The sequence below is a fragment of the Lissotriton vulgaris genome, chromosome 1_2, assembly GCF_964263255.1.
Source record: "Lissotriton vulgaris chromosome 1_2, aLisVul1.2, whole genome shotgun sequence".
NCBI lineage: Eukaryota > Metazoa > Chordata > Amphibia > Caudata > Salamandridae > Lissotriton > Lissotriton vulgaris.
Genome location: NC_141686.1, coordinates 185,660,008 through 185,687,260, shown reverse-complemented (window position 1 = coordinate 185,687,260; position 27,253 = coordinate 185,660,008). Strand labels below are relative to the sequence as shown.

General features: G+C 47.4%; 1 protein-coding gene across 1 annotated transcript in view; it reads left to right on the top strand.

Annotated features, from left to right (window-relative positions):
- Positions 1–23,720, top strand: part of LOC147734862 (alpha-N-acetylgalactosamine-specific lectin-like) — an 81,607-nt gene extending 57,887 nt beyond the window's left edge. Inside the window, exons 7-8 of the mRNA XM_086952515.1 lie at positions 12,212–12,287; positions 23,413–23,720. Of these exons, the coding sequence (XP_086808641.1) occupies positions 12,212–12,287; positions 23,413–23,431 (95 nt within the window). The 3' untranslated portion in view covers positions 23,432–23,720. The remainder of the gene's footprint in view (positions 1–12,211; positions 12,288–23,412) is intronic.
- Positions 23,721–27,253: the final 3,533 nt, after the last annotated feature.

The following is a 27,253-nucleotide window of genomic DNA, read 5'->3' as shown; positions in this document are numbered from 1 at the left end:
CCTATCAAGCCAACCAACGTTTACGTTCAAATGATCTCCACCTAGCCTCTGTTCCAAGAATCAAGAGGTCCAGAAGTGGCAGCAGGCTCTTCTTTCACAACGCTGCTAAACTCTGGAACTCCTTGCCACTTCAGCTACGGAAAGAGCCAGACCACACCATCTTCCACAAGAGGCTCAAAACCTGGCTTTTCCCTATCTGATTCCCACAGCTTAGTGCGTTTTTTTGCCCAAGCGCTGGGATGCCCTTGGGTAACCATGCACTTTATAAATTATATTTAATTTCATTTCATTACAAGGCCCATTGCACCCTCATGATTCTAAATACCACACTTAGGGGCCGATTAGGATGGAGGATTTTCCGCCTCCTCCGGAGGCGGAAAATCCATTGCGGGCTCACCAAAGACCCACCGCCACATTACGATGGCTGGTGGGTCTTGGTTTCTGTCCGCTGCTTTTCCGCCGCGGTCGGATTACAACCGCGGCGGAAAAGCTCTCATTTGGCTGGCAGTGTCTATCAGACACCGCCGGCCAAATTAGGAAGCATTTGAAAACATGCTTTTCCGCGGCGGTTTTTCCGCCGTGGAAAAGCATGTGTACTTTTGATTTTGGGGGCCCGTTGCGGGCCCCCAGGGTGTTGGTGGGTGGGGGGTGCACATGGGGGGTACCTATGGTACCCCCCAGCATTTACATGCACAATGCGGCAGGCACCGCGCGGTGCCTGCCGCTTTGTGCATGTAAATGTTACACATGCACTTTTAACATTGCGGCGGGTGCTGCTTCAAGCAGCACCCGCCGCAATGTTAAATATCCAGGATGTGACCGCCAGGGTGGCGGTCACATCCTAATCGCACATGAGGGAACGCCGCAGCCCATGCGGACGTTCCCTCATACTCTGGGGTCGCGGACGGACTCAAGTCCGTCCGCGATCCTAATCGACCCCTTAATATTGCAACAGACCGACAAATGCACTCACTAGTCCTTATTTCCTTCTTCTTTTATTTTCAATACCTCTTTTACCTTCATTCTTTGTTGTGCTTCTCTTGTTCAAGTTTTGAATTTGCGCAGCAACTGAATGTACTTTATTGTATAACTGGATTTGAGAAACAAGGGCTGACTCTCTTTGTGATACTCCTGATACAATCTGATTGAGTTCAGCTGAGTGGCGCTGTGGAGTGAAGCACAGGGTCAAGACTGATTTGCATATGGCTGGGTCCAAACTGGGGTGGCATAGTGGGCAAAAGAACAATGAATTTAACCCAGATCTTTTGACTGGGGAGAATGTTTGCATTGTCAGCATTCCATCCATCATTTGTCAGCATTCTGTCCATCATTTGTTTGTTGTAACACTATTCACCCTAAGTGGGATGGGTTTGCCCAGAAATGGGTCCTTTGTTTACTGTGCCACTTGATTCATGCTAGCCTGGCTGAAGAAGAGTGACATGCCCTGACACCGGCCCCAGGATGCTTGTTTCCAGTGCAGGGAGGGCCTGGCCTGGCAGTTCGGTCTGGACTGTTCCCATGGGGCACAGGGTCAAGACTAAATTGCATATGGTTGGGTCCAAACTGGGGTGGCGTAGTGTGCAAAAGAACAATGGATTGGAACCAGATCTTTTGACTTGGTAGAGACTGTTTGCATTGTCAGCATTCTGTCCATCATTTGTTTGTTGTAACACTTTTCACCCCAAGTGGGATGGGTATGCCCAGACGTGGGTCCCTTGCTCACTGTGCAATTGTATTCAAGCTAGCCTGGTTCAAGAAGGGTGACATACCCTGCAACCGGTCCCAGGATGCTTGTTTCAGGTCCAGGGAGGACCTGGGTTGGCAGTTGGGTCTGGACTGCTCCCATGGGGCCCAGGGTTAAGACTGATTTGCATATGGCTGGGTCCAAACTGGGGTGGCGTAGAAGGCAAAAAAACAATGGGTTTAACCCAGATCTTTTGACTGGGGGCAAATGTTTGCATTGCCAGCATTCCATTCATCATTTGTTTGCTGAAGCAGCAAGCCAGCCAGCAAGATGTACCCTAACTGTCACTAACTGTCACTTAAATGAGAATTTCCTTATACCCCTACCTTTGCCATTCAATTGCTATGTGATACTGTTAAAATCAATTTTTAATCATCATGCAGACTTTATTGAAATTAATAAAAGTCAATAACTACTGCCCTAGGACATATCGGTTGTAGGGTTGAATGGGTGGTGCTCGATCAGATTGATCATGAACATGGAGTCTCGTACATAGCAAGCTGTGGGAGGGACAAATTCTTTTATAAAGAAGTCAACAAATGCCCCTAAGGGTTCCAAGATTGAACCGCATGCTGACACAATTAAATGTTGTTTAATCTACTATTTTAGGCGGATGCCTTATGTTGTTCTTTCATTTCTCCCCCTTTTTATATTTACAGGCGTTCGTATTGTAAACAGGCAGTGTTTTTATAATGGTCCTGATGATGATCCCGGTTCATTTGGAGCCTAGGGATCGAAACGTTGACGCTTAAAAAACAGTGTTGCATGAAATTCATTTTACACATTATTCTGTATACACTGTATGTCGAGACTTGCTTTGATTGAATATTAATTTGCAAGCGATAATTGGCTCCAAAAATCTTTTCTTGCCTGTTAAACTTCTTCTCTGACTTACTTTCTTTTCTTTATTTATGCTTTTTCCATTTTTTGGGATAGGTACAGGATTGTGCCCTATCTAAATGTTTTTATATGACCCTTCTTAGGTCAACCAAATTCTTGTTATTCCTAAATAAAATATTCCTTGCCCGGCTGGGCATGGAAGCTGAACTATAGTACTTATTGTGGTCTATAGCTTTATTCATTTGTCTATTGCAACTCCTGAGGACCATTGTTCTCCCTAATAAACCTTTCTAATCTAAGACCATCTATCATAGGGTTTGGACGTGTTTTTGCGGGGGGATTAAAAATCATGTATTTGGTTTTTAAGGTGTTCATTTCCAAACCGCGCTCTTTACAAAAAGAGACAAACCCGTCCAGGACACCTTGGATACCCATAGGGGTTTTAGAGAGAAGTAACGTGTCATCCGCGAACATGATCGCTGCAATCCTGGACCCTGCAAACTTTGGGGCGTCACTGTCTTGTACTGCGTTCGGATGTGCGATTACCCCGTTGACAAAGAGGCAAAACAGGGTAGGTGCCAAGACACACCCCTGCCTTACCCCCCTGTCAATGGGGAATCGTGCTGTCAGTGAACCGCTGCTACCACACCTGACCTGCGCATAGTTCTGGGTCGAGTTGTATTAACATATTCAGGAGTGGAGGTGGAATACCAAGCTCCCGGAGTACAGTCCACAGCGTCTGGCGCGGGACCAGGTCGAATGCCGCGCGTAGGTCTTCAAAGATGGTGTATAGTGACCCACCCCCGATCTTGACAGTTTTTAAATGGAGTATATATAAACGGAAGATCTGGTCCGTAGTGGAAACATTCTTCCGGAACCTAGCCTGGAAGGGGCTTAAAATGGAATACTCCTCGATCCAGTCTAAAAGACGATTTAGGATCAGGCGTGCAAAAAGTTTTTAGGGCACATCAATGAGGCTGATTGGCCTGTAGTTGGCAGGGAGCAGAGGTGAGCCCTTTTTGAACTTCCATGCCCCCCAAAATAGCATTGAAAATAGCCATCAGATAGGGAGCCCATACCACCGGTTCATGTTTGAGAAGGTCGCCTGGTCATTTATCCAGGCCCGGAGCTTTACTTGAGGGACGGTTGAGAATAGCAGTCTCCACCTCCCCCACAGTAAACTCGTAGTCAGATGTTCCACTCTGGATATTAGGATCTTGCCTCAATGAGTTTGGTGCGCCCGCATGGACGTCCGCCCAGTAGAGAGTTCTAAAGTGCTCTTCCCATACCTCGGCGGCTAGATTAGGGGCCACAGCCTCATCTTGTTCTATTGACCCGGTGTTACCAATTTGCCAGAATTGCCGGGCATTTCTTCCGGCAAGACTCGATGTTAGGTTGGCCCAGTGATCCACCTCCCATTCTGCTTTAGCATGGCGAATTAAATTCCTGTAGGCAGCTCTTTTTTCCTTGATCAGAGCACTATTAAGGCTTAATTTCAATGCTTTGATGAGCTCGGATTTCGCCCTTCTACATGCTGGGTTGAACCATGTATGGTTTTTGACTGTTTTTTTCACATTTCCCACAGGGTTTAGGATCTCGGCTATGCTTTTAGTCAGAACCTGATGAACAACACCAAGTTTGGCAAATGCTGGATCAGAAATGAACTCCGGGGTCAAGGCAATCACAGTTTCCAGTGCTGTAGCTACTTCTACGTATATATCAGCCACTAACTCAGGACGAGTTACTGCCCTATCCCATCTGATTCTTCGTCTATTACTGGAGAGGAGTGCCCGATAATTGGGTGTTCTCCGTCCCTTGGGGCTGTCTTTGGAGCGGCCAGGGCAAAGAAAATACAGAATCAGAGGATTATGATCACTTTCGGCCCTGGATACCACCTTAAAATCAATGACTTTGTGCCAAGCACAGGTTTCAACGAATATATATTCCAATCGAGCCTCTTGGCCCGATTTGTTAAAGGTGTGTTTTGCTGGTATGTCCGAGCCAGCATGACCATTGCAAGCCCTAATTGAGTGGTTTAATGTTAAGGCTAGAATTTGGACTGCCAGAGGTGCCCATGACTTGGGCGGAGGAAATAACGCCATCCATGATGTCACTCAATGGCTCAAAGTGGGAGTTAAGGTCACCCCCTATCACCAGAGTGGCCCCCTGGGGGATCCTAGTTAGAAACGTGGAAAGTTCATTGATGGTTTTAGACTCTGCTGTGGGGTTGACAGGTCTGGAGTAAACATTCACCAGAACCAGTTTGGAGGCATCAGGCCATGTCAGTAGGATGCTTTGTACATCCTCCGAGGTTGTCTCTAGGATCCTCGCGCTGCACCCCAGTTGAGTCTTCACCCAGATTGTCAGCCCCCCCCGAGGGCCTTCCCATTCCCCCCCACTTTGCGGGTATATAGAAGGAAGCAAAACCACTCCCGAGTTGCTCCCCTCTTGCCCAAGTTTCTTGAAAGAAACAAACATCACTTAAGTCTATAAAAGTGCCCCCCTCTGGGCAAGCCAATTTGTTATGAACCCCTGCAATGTTCCATGACAAGATTTTAAGAGATTTTTTACCAGCAATAGCTTTAGAGAATGACATAGTGGGGTCTCTCTTCCAATTTGGCGAGAGCACTGAGTTGTTGGTACCGTCCCCCCTTTCTGGGGATACAGAAACCAGCCTCTCCAATTCCACCTGCTGTTCCCCCTGGACACTATTTGACCCATTCCTGTTTCCCCGAGTGGGCTGAAAATTTTTATGGCTTACTGGGCCAGCTCGTCTTCCCAAACTTATTCCCATACTAAGTCAGTCCACCTGGTCCAGAGAGCTGAACCTGTTGGCATGGAAATAGTTGGGGTACATGAGTGTAGAAGAGTGATTAGACCTATGCCCTCCAGTGAAGCTCCTAGCACTCACCCTAGTCCACCCTTCTTCCCCCCAACTTGGAACTGGATTACTTGGGGGTGAATAAAAGAAGGACAGTGGGCGGGTCTGTATTATGGAACCAGCTGTGTCGCCCACCCAGTAGCAGATGTATGAGACTATGCCAGGACGCAACCCCCCTTTATATGTTTGTTTAATGGGCCCACCCATGGGACCCTTCTAACCATAACAATTTCAGTTGCATGAAGTGGTGGGGCCGGTCTGTGAGTATTCAGCCAGCTGACCACCTTGTTTTTTAGGGATGAAAAAGTTTCGGGCAGAGGGCCACTGAGCTCAGGGACACCAGTTAATACAACTACCAGGGGGGCCGCTTCCGGGGGCAGGTTAACTACCTTGCTCCACCTTACATGGCCCCCGACTGCTATGGGGCGCTCAGCCTCCGCTCGGCCCGAGCCGGTAGATCTGGGGGGATTAGCGCTAGACACGCCTAGTGGGGCCTGGGCTATCACAGAATTTGTTGATGGGGCCGCGTTTAAGGTGGGAGCAGGCACAACAGCTAGAGCTACCCCCCCCCACTAGCCTCCTGACCCTGCTGTATGGTTGGAACTGATTTAAGGTGGTTCATTATCTCCCCAGTGGCCAGTTCAATATTTAAAAGTCTACACTCAGTGGAATTTAATCTGTCCACTAGAGGATTAAGCAAGGATTTCAGGGTAGAGCACAGTGCAGGGATCAGATTGTCTGTCCCTGCCTGCGTCTTATCCCCAAATATAAATGTAGTGTGCTGGGTTGGCACCGGGTCCTGGGGGGATACATTGGTGTCAATAATGGTTAAGGGTGGGACTTCCCTGCTTTCAGCTTGGGCCATGGTATGAATTACTTCGGAACCCTTGTCGAGTTTCGCCTTTGTCCCACCCCTCACCTAGGCGCAGCGTTTCCTCTTTGGGACAGCCCCTTCCCTCACTCCCTGTGATTGACTACATGTGGGTGACAGCCCACCATCTTATATCCCCATGTTAGTAAAAGCCACAGATGATGATAATATTTTCACTTCAGGAGTGATTGGTAAAGGTGCCCCAGCAGCTCCTGGACTATTACCAAGATCATGTAGGACAGACGTAATAGTCTGGTCTATGCTGTCCAATAGGGGTGTGGGAGATCTCTCCCCCCTTTCAGGCATTTTAGAAGATCTCCTGAGACTGTCAATGCCTTGTGAAAGACGACTCTCAACCATGGCAATCTCTTTGGAAAGAACCGAGTTTGCTCTAGACAAAAAACTTTCCAATGTACCTGCAATCAAAGAACTTGAAGCAATGGCCTTACTCCTTGTCTCTCGGCCCGCCAAGGTTTATAAACACAGCAGTCGTCAATGGCGAATTGAAAGTAAGTCCCTCGTACAAATCGTAGAAATCAGGGCCAAGAGGGTTGGCCCGGTCCGGTCCTGCACGGTCTGGAACGGGCTAGAACGGGCCCGGGCTTCGCCCGGGCTCGTCTTGCCCACGTCCCGCTAGCGCGTAGGTGGGCGTGCCTGAAATAGCTAATGGGAGGGATGCAGGAAGAGGCCCCAGCTGCGGCCAATGATGTTTCCGATGGCCCGCTGGACCTCGCAGTCCCGACCCGGCTGTTTGTCTCTAAGGCGCCCTGCCCCTCTAGCGCTCAATGCTCCTTTCACTGTTCCTCTGGTCTGTGGTGGAAGAAATCCGATTCACTCCCTGTGTCCAAGCCTGCGAGCAGCTCCCGCGGAGCGGGGTCCGCGAGGCATTAAGTGCAATAGGGGAGGGTACGGGAAGAGGCCCCAGCTGCGGCCAATGAGGTTTCCGCAAGGCCCGCTGGACCTCGCAGTCCCGACCCGGCTGTTTGTCTCTAAGGCGCTCTGCCCCTCTAGTGCTCAATGCTCCTTTCACTGCTTCCTCTGGTCCGTGGTGGAAGAAATCCGATTAACGCCCTGTGTCCAAGCCTGCGAGGGGCTCCCGCGGAGCGGGGGCGCGAGGCTTTAAGTGCTGTAGGGGGAGAGTACGAGAAGAGGCCCTCGCATGCGGCCAATTATGTTTCCGCAAGGCCTTCTACACCTCGCAGTCCCGACCCGGCTGTTTGTCTCTAAGGCGCTCTGCCCCTCTAGCTCTCAATGCTCCTTTCACTGCTTCCTCTGGTCCGTGGTGGAAGAAATTGATTCACGCCCTGTGTCCAAGCCTGCGAGCGGCACCACAAAAATAATATCCAGTCATCATGACTACAAATTGCTTGTATCAAAAGACCGATTTACAAAGATATTGATTTTTCCAGGAAAACAGTTGTACAAGGAAAACCCAATCAATGCTGGAAAGATTTAACAATTATGCTGGAAGGTAACTAGTCCTTTCCCTCTAACATCTTTGATATATTAGTGTATTTTGCAGTACATTTGGCCAGTAACATTGGTACAAAAATTTGGCATTTAAATATGATTGGAAAAGAGGGTTTGGGGAACTTTACCACTTCAAACGTTTTAGATATTTAAGATGACCCTTGTAAAATCCCTGTTTGTTAAGGATCAGAATTGCTATTGATATGAATATAGCAACCCCCCCAATAAAGTTTTCATACCCTATGAAACTTTGGTATTTCAAATCAGCTGGAATATAATGTGAGCAAAGAAACATTAGTTAATAGAAGGTACGTATTTTGATACAATAAACACTTACATCTGCAGTGAATTTCCCAAAATCTATTATAAGAGGATGTTGACTGCACCAGATGGATCCCAAGCTCTGTAGTGGTGGATTTCATTGGGTGCAATACATAGTGCAACCTGTTCCTTGCTACTCATAAAGAGAACCTTAATTGCATATGATACTTTTAGAACATATTGTGCCAGCAATATTGGTCAAAAGGGTGAAGAGTTCTTCCCATGGAGCTACTAATAAATGTAGATAAAATCAGCTGTATAACATAGGTCAAAAGGTGGTATGATACAAAGACTACTCTTCTGCAACAATGCTTTAGAAAGTTCTATGGCGTATTTTTGCACAATAGTTTAGTAACTCAGTGAAAGATTGGTAGGATGAAAGACCAATTTACACTTGCAGTTTTCCATATGACAGATGTTAAAAATCTGCTTAGAAAATGGATTGTACACAACAGTGCCCAGTCATAAATCTCTTGACATAATTCGACTGTTTGCAGCAGCAAGAAGGAAAGCCACACACCTCTCTCCATTAACACAAGACAAACAAGAAATTCCCAATTTAAAGTGTCATATATGCTATATGGGCTATACTAAGGGCAGTTGTCTTCAGACAATGCTTGCTCAAAAGTTATACTGAAAGCACTTTTGTTTAAACACTTAACCGCCATATAACTCCTATCACTTGACATTGAAGTGCTGCCGATTCAGACCTAAATTCATTAACATTGTATATGTTCTTCACACTAATCCTAAAGCTTGTATTATAATGTTGGTTCATTTTCCTCATAGCAACCTGGCACCATGCAAGTGTGAAATAAAACCAGTCAACTGATCTGGGTTTAATCCATCATCCTTCATTCTGACCCTGTGCCTCATGGGAACAGTACAGCCCGAACTGCCAAGCCATGTCTTTCCTGGACCGGAAAGAAGCACCCTGGGACCGGTTTCTGGCTAATCAGCCATCATCAGCCAGGCTAACTTAAATCCAATGGCAAAGTGAGCAGGGGACCCATGTCTGGGCATACCCTGCCAACTTAGGGCGAACAAAGCAAAACCATGCAAGTTTGTCCATCTTCCCTTCTTTAGTTTGTTCTGGGTAATAAACCTTTTGTGAATCGTATTAGAAATAATCCTGTAGTGTAGCAGGGATTCTGATCCTACACAGAACTGGGCCTAGAGACTTGGAACTTCAGTGAATTAGGGTGTACCAAAACTCACCTTAGTACCCAATATCCCCTACCAGACTAGCATCAGTATCTCATTGGCTCTTCCATAACACCAATGATTAGACAACCCAGAACATGGAACTTAGATTACCTCAGGCAATTTGGAACACATGAACACTCTTTCGTTATACTCTCATACCAGTCCAAAACAGGGAGTAAAAGGAGACACTTGCAAGTTTGAAATATTTATTTCTAATGCTGTGTTCTCATGCACAGTATCTTAGCTAATACAAACAGACATATTATAAGCAACAAGATTATCAGCATAGTTACTATTCCATAAAATACAAAGGCAGAAAGCATGTCATAATGCTAAATGGAATCAGGTTTAAAATATACCTATATTTCACCCTCCCTTGCTAGTAGGTTATTTTATATCTACAGAAGGTCTCTTGGGATCACAAGGGCGGCCCCATACCTCTGGTACTTAGCAGAAATGGATCACATCAGATTCTGCACCAGCTCTCAGCATCCGAATGTTCTCCAAGTGTGTGATCATGCCTACACAGTGCATTATTAAACGCGCCAAAATCAGAGGTGGCCACAGCTGCACATATGTTATGTCTAGAACGTGCACTGATCAGTCTGAACAACCACCACTGTGTTGAAATAACCTTGAAGGCCTCGGCACTCACTGTTCAGACAAAGCTTACCAAGCAAGGCAGCTAATATAGAAAAACATATTATTCTCGTGTGAAGCAAAACATTCTGCTAGACTCTAAACATTTATTCAAGTGTGCTGTGTGCAAAAGGTAACAGAAAGGAAAAATGGTGTTTAAACTTGTAATAAGCTTATGTCAACTTAACACAGGAGTGAAGTGTTTGTGTGAAGTAGGAGACTGTTAATACCGTTGGAGAAAAAAAGGAAAAAAGAGATACTAAGGTTTAGTGTGAATGAAAGTAGATGGAATGAATGTGAAGAACAGCAAGTGTGTTAACAAAGAATGTGATTTTACTATTTTTGCAGCTCTTTTTGTTCTGTGTCCTGAGGAGAACCCTTAAGGACACCTGGACGGGTTCAAAATGTGTTGACAGTTTTTGTTTGCCAAACAAGTGTTTTGTGCAAAATATACCACCACAGTATATGAATTAATCCATTTTGAGCTCGGTAGCATCACTGCTTGATGGTATGTCCATGTACAAGAAAGAAAAAGTCTAATATTTTTTGTGGATGCCACTTTACAAGGTTTACACATATTATTCCTGCATTGTTTACTCATAGGGGCCCATTATGATCGCGGACGGACTTGAGTCCTTCTGTGACCATAGAGGATGAGGAACCTCCGCATGGCCTGTGGGGTTCCCTTCTGTCCAATTAGGATGTGACCGCCACCCTGGCGGTCACATCCTCTATTTTTACCATTGCGGCGGGTGCGGCTTCAAGCTGCACCCGCCGCAATGGTAAAAATGCATACATTGCATTTGTATGCAGAAAGCGGCAGGCATTGTGCGGTGCCTGTCGATTTCTGCATACAAATGCAGGGGGGTACCATAGGTAACCCCCATGTGCACCCCCCTTCACCCAGGGGGCCCGCAACGGGCCCCCGCAGTGAAGTTCCACATGCTTTTTCACGGCGGAAAACCCGCCGCGGAAAAACATTTTTTAAAGCCCATCCTAATATGGCTGGCGGTGTCTGAGAGACACCGCCACCATATTAGAGCTTTTCCGCCGCAGTTGTAAGCCAACCGTTGCGGAAAAGTTGCGGACAGAAAAGAGAACGCACCAGCCATCCTAATGTGGTGGTGGGTCTTTGGTGGGTCCGCTGCGGTTTTTCCGCATCCTCCGGGCCGGCGGTGGCTTCCGCCGGCCCGGAGGATGCAGAAAAACCGCAATCATAATAGGCCCCTAAATCTTTAACTGTAGGGAACCAAAGAGACAAACAAAGACATGATTGGTTTTTCGTTCTTATTGCAATGTTTATTGAAATTGTGATTTGTTCAGTGTTGCATGTTTTGTAAGTGAGTCTATCTCTGTGTATTTTAAGGTCATTGATTTTTGATGAAATGTGTAAAAGTAGATGAGTATTGATGAAAATATTGTTTCACAAAACAACTTGAAAATTGTAAAATATTGTCTGAATACATTTAAAGGATAATAGTTCTTTGAGTGTGTGCTCTTTAAGATGAACGATTGATTGAAAGATTATTAGTATTGGCATTTGTTCTGCCCTATTGATTACAGGCCAAACCCTTGATAGGTTTTCATAATTGTAAAGAACAATCCAACTTTACCATTAAAGAGGGTGTATCATTAAATATCTTTACCTAATTAGAAATTACAGCTTATTAAAGATAATGGGGAATCCCCAAAAATATAACCTATGGGAGGGTTATGCCCCAAACAAGTGAAAACAAAATGTCGTATTTTAGCAATTGCCGAACATGAAAACATTTTTTTCATTGATATTTAATTACCAAACAATATAATATGTATATGTTTCTTATCATATTGCTATAATTGCATGTTATAGTGACCTTTTCATGCTGTAAACAAATAGTATTAAATAAAAATATAGGCATGTGTTCAGTATAATATTATGATGCACCAATGGGAAGATTGCTGAACTTTGTAATATCTCCTGAAAGCTTCGGAATAGTACAAGGAGAAAAAGATGATTTTCTCACTAACCTTATAGTGTAGAAGACTGATACCTCCCCAACCTACACAATCCAAAAAACTATACCATATTTGACTGATCTCATCCATTAAATCCTTATTGTGTATCTCTATCTGTTGAAGGCTCTTCATATATAGTGGAAATAAATATGGAAAATGTTTAAAGACAGTACTTTAGTTAAGGATGATGATGAAAATATAACAGAAAAAATAAGACAACACTATTTTCTCTCTGCTATAGGACACATTAAGTGGAATGATTACGGTCTGACAGGAAATTTTCTCCGTTACGTCTGTAAATATTGCCTCAGTAATCGGTAAGACTCCATTATTCATACAGTATTTAAAATATTATAAATTAATTTGAAACTTTTTGCTGTGTGCTACAGTCATGGATGTATCCATTAATAGTTAGGACAAACATTCAATGACAACATTAACTTTTTGAATTTAAAAAACACTGGGGTATGGACACATACTGCCCTGTTAAGTCAGATATCTCCTCAGACTTAAACCTGTGCAAAGCTGACTGTGGTTAGATACTGCTCTCTCTGCTCATGCCTTTCTTGGTGATGAATGTCCATAGTAGAGAATAAAAATCTAGTTGCCTCTCTACTGAGAACTGTCTCTTGGATAACTGGTGTGCATGTTTGAATGAGTTGCACACTCAGCTCTCCCCCAACATCTCCCCATGAGGACAGGAATTTATAGTATGGCGTAGCCAGAGATATACCTTTCCGCTAAAACCTCTCTCCAATGTTGCAACCCACACAAGCACATATTGTCACACTGCAGAGGAACTCCACTATCACATCTGAAATAGCGTATAGCACTGTGTTGAAGCCTTTGTGCCAAGCCCTCTCTTGTATGAGGGGTCTCTTTATGACAGTACAGACACAAACTGTTCTCTATAGTGAGATTCACTGATGTAAGACAACATACAAGGATATTCAAAAAAAGGACTTCTCCATTACCATCTCTCCGTGGCATAAATGCTGTGCATAGTACAGTAGAGATGTATACATGCAGGAGGATCTGAAGATGGAACTGGTAGTTTAGAGCAACATTGCAATACTGTAATAATATTAATTCAATGACAACTATTAAGTAAACAAATCAGTAGTAACTTTAGGTTTAAAGTATTTTATTAAGGCATAAAAAACCACGGGGAGGGGAGCAGGAAGTCAGGTAAACATACAATACAAGAAGCTAAATGTTGCAGCGAGTCAGAAGGAAAAGAGGGAGGCAGGATGCCCCAGAGGGTAACAAGGCAAAGACATAAGGCAATAAGGCATTGTGTACGACCCCCCTGTAGGCCCCCACTCCCTAGGCAAGGGCAAGCCAAAATAACACTCCGCGACACAGTAAAAGAGAAGTATACCGTTCCACCAGCCCCTCGACCCCAGAAAGGAAGGAGAAAGAAAAGCAAAGAAGGAAAGAAAAGAAAACAATACCCCAACATCCCCGTCCGAAAGTCAGCATTAGAAGCATATAACTCCACTTCCCACCCCCGACCCTCGGCCCCCAATCCGCACATTCACTCCGCCGCTGGCGCCGGCGGCGTCAGCCTAAGGAGGCGCAAGTACCGTGGACACGTAAGCTTGCGAAATTCCGTGGACAGCAGTGCCAAAAAGGGATGCCAGAGCTCCTCAAACTGGTCAACATTCCCAGCCACCGTTAGCGATATCTTCTCCATGCCCAGTACCTGCCAGAGCCTATGCAACCAACCAGTGATAGAGGGGGCAGTGGGGGTGCGCCAAAGTACAAGTATGTTCTGGACGGCAGAGCCTAGCGCAATCGCAATCTGCCTGCCCCTGCGGGATTTCAGCGGGTACATCAAGTCATTGGGGAGGCCAAGCAAGACATACGCGGGGAAGCGCGGAAGCTCGATCTCAAAATGCCTATCCACCTCATCTAAGACTTCCTTCCAGTAGGCCGACAGCACCGGGCACTCCCAGAGAATGTGCGTGAGGGTGCCCTCCTGTCCGCATCCGCGCCAGCAACCCTTATCGCCTATTTTGCGCATCTCGTAGAGCCGCTCCGGGGTGTAGTACCAATAGGTGGACACTTTAGTGAAGGTTTCCGTCAGTCCAGTGTGGTACGCAGAGTGCCTCGCCCGATATGCAATCTTGTCCCACTCCTTGTGGCTCAGGGTCCTGCCCAGTTCCCTGTGCCAGCGCTCCCTCCCTGGGTTATGGTAATGAAACGGCGGGGGTTGGAGAAACTTATACAAATCAGTGATGAGTTTGGCATCCGAGGCCCGGGTTACCAACCACCGCTCAAAGGGCGTAATCGAACGGGCGGCGACGTCACGCACTGGGGGTTGAAGAGCCCAGTGGCGGACTTGCATGTAACGCAGTCTGTCCCCCTCCGTCAGACCAAACTCCTGTCGGAGCTGCTGGAAGGGGAGCACGCCCTCCGGCCCGTAGATCTGGAAAAGCGCCCTGCATCCCGCACTCACCCAGTGGGAAAAGGCCCCCGGCTCCAGACCCGGAGTGAAGTCCGGGTTGCCAGCAATGGGAGTGAACGGCGATGGAAAAGTGGTGAGCTCCCGAAGCTCACACACCGCGTCCCATACTCTTAGCGGGACCCGGGTGATAAAGGAGGCGTAGAGATTAGGTGGGCGATGAATGCGCCGCAGGAACGGGACCTCCTGGAGGGTACGGCCTGCAACTGCCTGGTCTTGAAAGAGCCAGTGTTTGTCCGATTCCCACCGGCTCCACTCCACCAAGTACCGGAGCTGCGCCGCCTGAAAGTACTTCCGGAGGTCCGGGACTCCGAGACCTCCCGCCTCCGGGGCAAGCATGGAGAGGACCCGCTTCATCCGAGGCTTACGGCCCTGCCACACAAAGCGGGAGATGTCTGCCTGCGTCTGCCGTATCCAACCCACGGGGGGCTGAAGCGGCAGAGCGCGAAAAAGATACAGGATCTGGGGCAGTATTGTCATCTTCACCGCCGCAATACGGCCCAGCCACGAGAGTAGGCCCTTGTTCCATCGGCCGAGTTCCTCTTTGATCTTTTTGCCCAGAGAGGAATAGTTAGCCGCGACCATAGCAGGCAGGGAGGGAGCAAGCAAAATGCCCAGGTAAGACACCGTGGAGGAGGACCACTGCATAGGGAAGAGACTTTGAAGGTCCCGCCTGGAGTCGGCAGAGAGCGACACATACAGCGCAGCCGATTTGGCCATGTTCACTTTAAAGCCCGCGACGCGGCCAAAAGCGTTCAGCTCCTGGACGCAGGCAGGGAGTGACCGCCTGGGGTCATCTAGGGTCAGCAAGACATCGTCCGCGTATAAGCTGACAGTATGTGTGTATTGCCCCATCTTCACCCCAATAGCGTCCGGGTTGTCGCGGATCCTCTGCACAAACGGCTCCATATAAAGGGCAAAGAGGAGCGGCGAGAGGGGGCAACCCTGTCTCGTGCCGCGCTCAATGGCGAAGCTGCTGGAGCTGTGTCCATTGACACGCACTGACGCCGACGGTCGCCTATAGCAGTTAAAGACCATAGTGCGGAACTTCTCGCCGATCCCCAGTTTCCCAAGAACCAGCTCAAGATATGGCCAATGAACCCTATCAAAGGCCTTCTCCGCGTCGACCGATAGTAGCATCCGCTCCCCCGGGACGCGTGAGGCCTTTTCCAGCACGTGCGTCACCCTCTTCGTGTTGTCGACCGTCTGTCTACCGGGTACAAAACCGGCCTGATCCGCCTCCACCAAACCTGGTAGGTGTAGACCCAATCTGGCCGCCAAGATTCCGGTATAAAGCTTGAGGTCCACATTTAGGAGCGAAATGGGCCAGTACGAGCCGCACAAGGTCCGGTCCTTCTCCGGCTTGGGGATAACCGACACAGTCGCCGAGAGGAGGTCCGGTGGGATGGCACCCGGCTCGGAGAAGGAATTGAACAAGCGAGCCAGGAGAGGAGCAACAGTGGGACAGAAGGTCTTGTAGAACAAGGCCGTGTAGCCGTCCGGGCCCGGGGCTTTACCATGCTTCAGCCGTGCGATCGCGGAGATGACCTCCTCCACGTAAATGTCCCTCTCTAGGTGTTCCGCCTGGGAGGGGTCCAAGGCCGGGAGGGTCACAGAATCCAAATAGGCCTCAGCCTCTCCCGGTGGGGAAGGTTCTGAAGCGTACAGTGCCTCGTAAAAGGAACGAAAGGTATCTGCCACCTCCGCGTCACCGGAAACCGGGATCCCACCCACTCCCACCAGCTCCTTCACCACATTGCGTTGCTGCGCAGCCCTGAGCCTATGGGCCAGGAGCTTACCGCACCTGTCCCCGCCGGTGTAAAAGGCATGTTTCAGGCGCAGCGCTGCGTACTCCGCCCGATCTAGATCCAACGCAGAGAGGAGTTTCCGTGCCGCCTTCAGTTGCTTCCAAACACGAGGAGCCCCCGTTCGGCGGTGGACCTGCTCAAGCTCCCTAACCTGCGCTGTCAGTTCCTCCCTCTGGCGTTCCTTGTTTTCCGCCGAGGAAATGGAAATAAACTCTCCCCTGACGACTGTTTTCAAAGCCGCCCACTGCGTAGCCAGGGACGTGTCAGAGTTGTTATTGTGGGTCAGGTAGTCCTGGATGACCTCCCCCACCCGCTTCACCACCGATTTCTTATGGAGAAGCGTGTCCCGGAGCCGCCACATCCCTCTAGAGGGGGGGGCCGCCGGCCACGCAAAGACTCCGGAAACCGGCGCATGATCGGACAGGGACAAGACCCCCATGTCCGCCGCCATGGCGGCCGAGCGAAGCGGGCCGCTCACCAAAAGATAATCCAACCGCGAATAAGTGCGGTGTGCGTGGGAGAAATATGAGTAGTCCCTATCGGTGGGGTGCATGGTGCGCCAGAGGTCATGCAGGTCCATCTCCGCAATCTGGTCCTGTACCGCCTTAGAAAGCTCCCCTGTCTGCGGAAAGCGCTGGGCAGACCTATCTAGAGTGGAGTCGAAGACCATATTCAGGTCTCCCCCCAAGATGATATGGCGATCGGGCGAGGCAGTAACGTCCACCAACACTGATTCCAGGAAACGATCCTGGTGGTCGTTTGGGCTGTAAACCGAACCAACCGTAAAGGCAACACCTCCCAAGCGCATGCGATACACTAAAAGCCTCCCCTTCTGCTCAGCATGTTTATACAACACCTCCCCCCTAAAGGAGCTGGCTAGAAGAATGGCCACCCCAGCGGTCTTAGTCGCAGCAGAGGAAAAGAGTTGCGTGGGGAACTTAGCAGAGCGCAACCTATGGCAATCCCCGGAAAGTAAATGGGTCTCCTGCAGGAGGCAGATATCCGCCTGCGACCCCTCCAACAGGGAAAGGATCGCCCTACGCTTCACGGGGTTATTCAGACCCTTAACATTAAGGGTCACAACTTTCAGGGGTGGCATCGCCTCCAGGGAAACAACGCGCTATGCAGCAGGCGGGGGATCAGCGGAGGGGGCGCGCGGGGTAGGGGTGCAGGGAAGGCCAAAAGCGGCATCGTACACGTTCGGACAATTTCGAACGGGACCCCCCCCACAACAAACCAACAGTGAAACCCCCCCAAAACCCCCTTATGGCAACCTGCCAAAACAGAAAGCAGAAAACAACACCCCATAGTCTCAGTCTAGCCCAAATGGGCGAGTCTGCAGAAAACAGTCAAGTGGACGTCCAGCCACACACCACCCCCCTCGCCCCCCCAGCCCCTAGCCCAGCATCGTTAAAGCTAAGAGCCTCTCCCCCCGGAGAAAAGTTAGGCCGTTAAGGCCACACCAGTAGATGCAGGCAAGTTCCTGGCCGCAGTCCTCAGGGCCTCCGCCATGTCAGCTCTGATGGTGGGCGAGTCTGGACGACTCGCTGGCGCTGACGATGGGCGCCTTCTCGACCTCCGTCGGCCCCGCCGCTCGGGGCGCCGCCATGCGGGTGTAGCCCCTTCCTCCTCCGTAGCAGTAAGACCCAGCACTCCGCAGACATCCTGTAAGGAGCGCAGCTGATGCAGCACCCCATTCCATCGAAAGATAAGACGGAAGGGGTGACCCCAGGAATAGGCTGTCTTGTGCTCTCGCAGAAAGTCCGTAGCGATGCGGAAGGACCTGCGCTTCTGCAGTGTGATGGCGGACAGGTCCTGATAGAGCGCCACAGGTCTATCTCGGAAGGTCAGTGGCTGCTTCCTGCGGGCCTCCGTCATGATGCGCTCCTTTAGGGGGAAATCCGGCAAGAATGCCAGGATATCAGGCGGGGGTGCCGATGACTGGCGTTGGCGGCCCACCCTATGTGCTCTGTCAATGCGGATTGGGAAATCCGCTCCTTCCTCCAAGATGTCGCGGAACAGGTCCTGCAGATAAGCCACTAGGTCCGCACCTTCATCCGCGGATGGAACACCCCGCACCCGGATGTTGTTCCGCCTGGACCTGTTCTCGAGGTCCTCCGAGTGGGCCTGGAGCTCAACACATTGCTCCCGGAGGCGGAGGACGTCCTGCTCGAGATGGGTTATCTCCTCATCGCGGCGTTGAGCCGCCGTCTCCACAGTATCGACCCGCTCGCCCAGGCCCTCGACTTCCCTGCGCACCTCCCGGACCTCTCCAGCCACTTCGGTCTTAAGAGTCTGAAATTCCTCCTTGAGGGAGCTGACTAAGTCCTCCATGAAGGACCGCGTGACCGGCGGCTCGCCCACAGTTGCGTCCGTTGATGCCCGGGAGGCCCCTGGGGACGGCTGCGTCCTGTCGCGTAGTTGCTGGGACCTGGCGAGCATTTCCGGCAAAGTGCGGTCTCCTCGCGCCGCGCCACGTCTTCCAGTCATCTTGGGGCCCGGCAAAGCCCAGGGTCAGTTGCTGTAGGCGAGCGCCGCCGCTCGCGGGCACCAGATGTGAGGCCCTCGCCGAAGACAAGGGTAGTGCGTCACAGGCGACAAAATGGCCGGGCCTGGGCAAGACGGCCCCTGGGCCAGTAAGGCAGGCAGCAACGTCCGAAGTGTAGGCCTCCTGCTTCGTGCTCCCAGGGAGGGCAGCAGATGAGTCGGTGCCAGGACCAGCCGAGGCTCCCGTGTGAGAAGGGCGCGGGCAGGGATCACTGGGCTCAGCCACACAAAGACAAGATGGCGGGAGGGTGGGACCCAAGAAGGCAGCCCGGGCCGGCAAGTCCGTGGACGACTCTCAAATGGTAACGGGTCCGGAGAGCATGAAACCAATGCCTCCCTCCACCACCAGTTGATTTGCCCGGCTCGGGCACTGCTCGAACTCCGCCATCCAGCGCCTCCAGGCGCGGAGTTCGCAAGTCGTCACCCTTCGAGACCCCGGGTAGGGGGGAGACCGCTGGTGCAGGGCTAAGGTCCGTCGTCCAGCAATGGTGCCCGCCACCAGGGCCCCGGCCAGGAAGCCACCTCACTCCGCGGAGTCCGTCTAGTCCGCTCCCTCGGGATCACAGGCTTTCCGCTGTTCAGCACTCGGGCCAGCCGAGGCGCGCGGACAGCGCCGCACTACGCTCCGCCTCCAGGCTCTTCTTCTCGGGGCGACCCGGGCTCTACTCCTCGGAGCGATCTCAGAATAAACTTCTCGGGAACTTCCCCCGGGGCCACAGAAGTCAAAGTGGCACCGAAATGTGCCCCACGAACTCCGGCACAGTCCTCTCACCCGCGAAGCAGCCGCGGGGGGAGAGAAGCGCAAAAATCAGGGCTCAGGCGGAGCTGGGCAGGAGGAGCTACGGGAGGAAGCGTCCGCTCACCCCGCCATCTTGGCCACGCCCCCTCAGTAGTAACTTTAAAACTTTTTTATCACACCAACATAATTGAATGACATAACAAAACTCCAACAACTCTGTAAATAAACATTTAAACAATAGTAAAACTAACAAAACAATCCACTTCAATACTGTGTGCTGTCTTCATCAGCAGCTTGGTCTAGTTGCAGCACCTCAACCACCTCCGCCTGCCAAATAATCTATGGTATTGCATTTTTTTAAATATGAGGTGAGGTGGTGAAGTCTTAGCAACATTTTTCATGCTTACAGTTTTTTAAAAGGAGTTCCCCAAGGATAGCTTGGACTGAGAAAGCTGGAGCCATTGAACTGGAGAACTCTTTGTGTGCATCCAAATATTTTTAACCTGGATACACTGTGCCTCCTTAAGTACTTCCTGCTGAACAACTCACTAAACCTACAACACTGAGGGGTCGATTACGATGGCAGGGAATCAGCATCCTCCGGGCCGGTGGAAGCCACCGCCGGCCCGAGGATGCGGATACACCGCCGTGGCAAAGAAAACACCCACCGCCAGATTATGATGGCGGTGGGATCAGCGGCGGACAGCAGGTCCGTCCGCCGCTGATCCGCGGGGTGTGGACCGCAATGTGGTGGCGGTGTCTGCAAGACAACGCCAGCCACATTACGATGGGTGCAGAAACATGCTTTTCCGCGGCGGCTTTCCCGCCGTGGAGAAGCATGTGGACCTTTGCATCTGGCGGCCCCTTGCGGTGCCCGCCCCCCTTGCGCTGCCCGCCGCTTTGTGCAGGCAAATGCACAGCATGCACTTTTAACTCTGCATCAAGCAGCACCCACCACAATGTTAAATATACAGGATGTGACCGCCAGGGTGGCGGTCACATCCTAATTGCAATGGAGGGAACGCCGCTGCCCCTGCAGACGGTCCCTCCACCTCAGGGGTGGCGGACGAACGCAGGTCCGTCCGCCATCATATTCGACCCCTGAATTTGGCTCTATTTCTGCTGCTTATGCAAGAAGATCATTTTTACATTCAGGACAAGTTCACCTGCACAGGACAAGGTTGGCAATAAGAACATAATAAGTTATCAAATTTATGTTTTTTTCCCTGATTTTACACACAGTTATTCTTTCCTGTTTCTTGAAAAGCGAACAGCTTTTCTTTGTGTCCACCATATAAATCTTTTCTACAACTTTCACTCACAATCACATCTTTATATCTAGCATACCCTAACTTGTTATTCCTTTCTCCTGATTTTATAACATGCCATCAAACGTGGTTCACAAAAAGTTTATAAAGTGACACATTCCTCTTGACAAATCTTTCCTAACAGTGATCATGATGATTTACACTACAAATGGCAATATCTCCAATCAAACATCTCATAGGGATAAGATATGTATATATTTTGCCCAAAGAAACACAAATAGTGAGCACAGGCGGCTACTCTCTAAACGTGCTCTTGCAGTAGGATGTGTTTCTGCTAAATTAGTCTTAGCTATGCAAGCAGGAGTAATCACATAATTATTGGTAATTCGACAACAGAGAGTAATACCAAAATAGAAATTACTCTAATTACTCCGGTATAATCAAAATTCTGCCCAAGCCTGCAACTGCCTATGTAGGCCCTGGGGTCTTGTAGGAAATGGTGCGTATTTGCCTCAAACTAGACCTTGATAGAAGGTAGAAGTGAGGCACTGGGCTGTCATTGCACTCTCTCAAAGGTCAGCAGTCATCCTTTGTCTTGCACTAATTGGTTTTCAACTAAAGACATTTATAATCACCTGAGAGAGCCCTAAAGATAGTTGCACTAAAAGGGATCAATAACTGCCCTATGGATGCAGAAATTCCACGGCTGCTATTTTAAAAACCGATGCACATTTAACTCAGGAGCATTCACATTGTTTAAAAAACATCATACATATTAAGTTAATCTATTTGTCAGGGTTACTTGAAGTTGCAGGCATCCTCCCAGTGTGCACATACTGAACCCCAAAACAATATAAGGAATGCCACCATCCAAGTCCTGTGAACAATTTGCTGGGATGGCTACGCCTTAGACACAACGGGCAGGATGCCAACTTTTATTGTCCCTTTGCGAACATAAGTGCTTCCAGAACCTCTCTGAAATGCTGGAGATTTTCGATTAGTTGCCAGTAGATATTCAAATCCATCTCCAATTGTCTCCAATAGTCACATTGCCTACATCAGAAAGGAAATAATTAGGAGCTCATAAACACTAACAAGATCAACAAGCGCACTTCAGATGGCCATTAAACAGATTTTTCAGTTTGTCTCAATATGGCTAAATATATTTGGGGTGGTTTATGTTGGTCCACCGCTACATAGTATAAACTCAACTTACCAAAACAGAAAAACATATTTACCAAATATTGTCCAACATTTGGGGGCATATTGGGGGCACCACTGGAGCATCACTTTTTTTTTACATTCTGATAGTGCAAGCCTCGCAATCATATCAATGAGTTGACCCAAATCCATTCTGCGTGGCTTTGCATGGCCTCATAGATATGGAGTAAGACAAAGCAGCGCAAGTCACTGCCTTGCCTTACTCTGCGTCCAGGAGGTAATCTATGAGTGTTGCAGTGGGTTTTCCCATGCAGTACCCAAGGATTTTGACGCTACCCTCGATTTACGTCATTAGGGAAACCTGGACATCACCAAAACATAACGCCTCCCCAGAGCAGACATTATGAGGAGAATTTTTTTTTTTTTTTTTTCTTTCCATGCGTGCTGCTTTCTGCTGGAAAGAGGGGAATGCCTCTCAGGATAGTTTTTGTGCCCCTTACTACACAAAAACAATCCTGCCGGCAACTGAGGCACCCTTGAACCAAGATGCAAAGCTGCATATGTTGGCGCTAGGTCTAGTGGTGCAAAGGTGCCTCCAATGCAGGAAGGATTACGCACCAAAAACAAACCAGAGAGGCATTTACCTCGTTCGATGTGTGCTTCAAAATGCAGCCCACATGGAAATTGGAAAAACTGAGGACAAATATGTAATGTCTGCTCTCGGGTGGTGTACGATTTTGTGCTGTCCCGGGCCCCAGGTTTACGTATCAAAGTAAATCCGGGGCAGCGTCAAAGTTCATTGGTGCTGCATAGGCAAATACACTGCAACACCTATGGAATGTCTACTTGAGTAAGGCAAGGTGGCAACCTGTGCTGCTTTGTCTTACTCCATATCAATAAGGCCATGCAAAGCCTCACAGAGGGTCTTTGCATCACCTCATAGATATGATTGAGAGGTTTGTGCCATTGGAGCCTTAAACAAACTCACACCCTGGTGCTGTAATCCTCTCATAAATAAGCTCCTTGATATTTAGGCCAACAATAGCAAATATGACTGTATTCAGAAACGTGTGACTAATAGAGCTAATTATTTCAAAAGACATTGGAAATTCCTTTTCCGCATCCCCTCAAACACTCAGAAATACTTGCAACTTCTTCAATGAATGCTTAGTCGCAGCTATGGGGACAACATGACATTTTCTTCTCCGCAAACATTGAATGCAACCCCTTGGCTGCAGGATTGAGGCATAATGCACACACCAAATCTCAGTGATTGATGACTTTCACCCTTCATGTTTCAATAGATTTGAATTTGCGCTGAGGTATACTCATAAAGGACAAGGGTGCACAAATCGAATACAGGGAGAGGTGTAACACTATACTATTGGTGATTGGGGCAACATATTTAAAGAGCCCTATCATTGTTAATTAATGTATTTTTGTCTTTTTCAGGCTGTGTGGCACTGATTAAGTCCTCTGAAACATATATGAATCTTGATGTCAATGGCATAAACATGAAAACAAACATCCAACCAAAATTAGTGTCTCTCAGAGATAAGGAGATATCTTAACCGTCATCTTCAAAAAAGCGTGATTTGTATGATTAATTTACAAAAAGACAATTGCCTAATCAAAGTGAACTGACTCTAAAATATGATCACTTATAAACATATTAAAAATGCTGTCTTTGAAATTGTTGTGTTTATTTAGAAATATGAGGACCCTTTCTCTAGAAACATGAATAAACATTTGAATATACATCTCTGCCTACTAAAATGGTTTGTTTGTAAACTGAAGCACTGTGACTTTGAATTTGACCTTTAAAAACCTGTCTTTTTAAAACTAAAGTACTGTGAACTTGAATCAAATTTCATGCTGAATGCTCATCACATTAGGATGCGCTGAGTCTTATTCTGATTGGATTAGCGGAACACAGAAGGGCAGAGCTAGCAAGAGCTCTGGAGCCTTTAAAACACTGATGGCAGTGTGGACGAGAAGCGGGCGTCCGGGGCCAGGGGCCTGTTACTATGTCAGAACCTGGTTTATACATCTCATGAATTAAAACTCCTCCCTTCACGAAATAAGTCATTGGAATCCTAAGTGGAGCATAGACTTAAATTGTTAGGTCTTTATAATGCATCCTTGAACATGACCATAACAAATCAGAACCCAGACAATATTACAGCCACAACCAATAGCATAGCCTCCACTACCATCATACATTTAACAAACAGTCTCACCATTATATATCTTAACACGTGATACGTGCCCAAACATCAGTTAGAGATATTCCATCTATTAAGCACAGAATCACAGTATATTCTGCTAATGCCTGAGACACGGTTAGCGGGCAAAGCAATACCAGACATATTAGCAGCTTTGCCAGAAAACTACTGTTTTAAATACAAATAGACCATTGGAGAATAAGGGGGAGGAGTCGTTGCAGTAATCAAAAGTTATCTGATGTTCACTAAACGTACCCTATTATGAAATGTGTCAGTTGATAACGTTATAATTAAACTAGACTCTTTTACCTCCTCAATGGCGTGTGTCCTTATGTAGACTGCCAGATCACATGCTGGAATTTCTCAATGCCTGGCTAACAACATATCCTCACTGATTATTGACCATGCAAAAATCCTGCCTCTCTGAGACCCGAATTATAGGGCAAATAAGGAGAAGGGTTGCAACACTCCTGGGATCGGACAAGCATGCTACTCAATCTTAACCATACCCAATAAATATTTGATATGGCTCACAGTAAAGGCCACACCCTCGTCCAGATTTTGTCCATCTATTTCACCATGTTCTATCTCTCCATAACTCAGCTTATATGGTTGGATCACCATTTAATTAGGTTCACTCTAGATGAGCCTGCCCAACCTAAAATCACCTGCGCAGGCTCCAGTGCATACGCAGTTTCCAAAGTTGAAGCCGCGATGGGGAAGATTGCGGCGCAATAAGGTAAGTTTGATTTAAGTTGTGTATTTAGCCTTTACATTTAATTTAAGAAGGAGGGGGGGAAGCGGGCGGTGGGCGGGTAGCTGGCAGGTGGGCGGCAGCTCGCAAAACGGAAATATCGCGGAGAGGAACGGAAATTGCTTCAATCTCCATGCCTCTCCGCGATAGTCCCTTCCGCGACTTCCGCCCACCCCTACACTGGAGTGGGAATGGTAATTTTTACCCACCTGCTATAGAATGCTTTTCCTACTGTTCCACTCTCTGGAGTGGGAATGGTAATTTTTACCCCTGCGCTATCCAACGCTTTCCCTACTGTTGCACTCACTGGAGTGGGAATCTTTTTTTTTTCCCCACCCGCTATAGAACGCTTTCCCTACTGTTGCACCCTCTGGAGTGGGAATAATAATGTTTACCCCCACGCTATCCAATGCTCTCCCTACTGTTGCACTCTTTGGAGTGGGAATAGTCATTTTTACCCCTACGCTATCCAACGCTTTCCCTACTGTTGCACACACTGGAGTGGGAATAGTAATTTTTACCCACTCACTATCCAACAATTTCTATATTTTTGCATTTGTTGGAGTGTGAATACTAATTTTATTTCTTTAGCTTTGTAATGTTTTTAATCTTGTTATATTTAATGTTGTCTAAATTATTACCTAATATAAAAAGTATGACTTTATTTATTGTAATTATTATGTATTATTTATTTTTAAATTTATATAATAGGTTTATATATATATATATATATATATATATATATATATATATATATATATATATATATATATAAACGTAAATATATTTTTAATAATTGTTTAAAAAATGTATAATTAAGATTAGTAATTATTTTATATTATTATTAAGTAAATATAGAGGTTTATAAACATTACATTTATTGTTTTTACATTTTAAGCTTTTTTACATTATTTTAAGTATGTTTTATTTACTTGTGTTTAATATGTTATTACTTTAATATTATTTTTAATACATTTAAAAAATTCAATATTTTAGTTAACTATATTTTAACTATCAATATTTTGTACTCAATATTTTAGATCTTACTTATTTGTAGATAGGGATTCTATATTCTGTACTTCAATATTTTGGAGTCGATATTTGGGGCATTCTTTATTATGCCCCTCGATATTTAGTCACTGAACCTGTTTTTGAATGTGTTAGTACCAAAGTGAAAATGGTGTTTAAAAGAAAATGTTTTGCAACCTCATTCCAATTGCACAACTTTTATTCATACCCTTATATTTCGGTATTAGGGAGGGATGCCCTTAACACGCCCCCTCCTAATACTGTCTGGCAAAACCCAAATTGTGATTCGTAACAAGTTCCTGAGTCTCAATTTGGGCTTTGTACATCCTAAAAAGCATTTTTTCCTTTCGCAAACTGCCCAATTTGCAGCAAAAGGAAAATAGCTTTGTACATGTGGCCTTAGGTCTTCTGTGAGGTTACATGTAAGTGACATTACCAATGTCTACCATCTGCAGGCTGTGTGGTGCTTGACCAGTTGTGAGATCAGTACCAGGAGTAGAATTCCTGCTTGGCTGGGACGGGATTCCAGCCAACATCACTGGGCCTTTAAGAACATGGGTGCATTTATAATGAAATTAAATATTTAGCATTTCAAGACAACATATACTAGCTAAGTTTACATGTAAAGACCAAGCAACATATCTAATGATTGTGTAAAATTAGAGTACAAGCTGGAACACACTTCCTTTTAGCATATTTGCATACAAGTTTGTGCAGGTGGTGGTGGTTGATCTGGCCCTTGACACCGATCGCCTGCAGGGGCATGGACCTCTGCCTCAATAGAAGGATTCACTCTGACTGCATGTTGAAATTAAGTACACACAAATACAACAAGTGATGATTTTGTACATATATGAACATAGCTATGTAGTACAATATACAATGCATCTAAGATTGAAACACAAACAAGGTAAAGTACATGAGCCAGTTATAATTCACATTCAAATCACAGGTAGAGGATTGGCAATTGTTACTCAACATGAAAATGGAACTTTGATCTGGGGCATGTAGTGTGATAGAGAAAATTAATCGCTCTGCTGGGGCACAGAACTACAGCCCCCAAGAGCCCTTGCTCCACCTGATGCTGCTTCCTGCACCTGGAGGCACTTATCTTTAGTCGGGAGGCCGTGCTGCGTGGGACCCTTGAACTGCTGTGTTGGGGCACAGAACTACAGCCCACAAGAGCCGTTGCCCCACCAGACTCCGCTTCCGGCACCCGGAGGTGCTTATCTTCATCCACGAGGCCCTGCTGCATGGGGCACGGCCTAGCAAAGCCAGGGCCAAG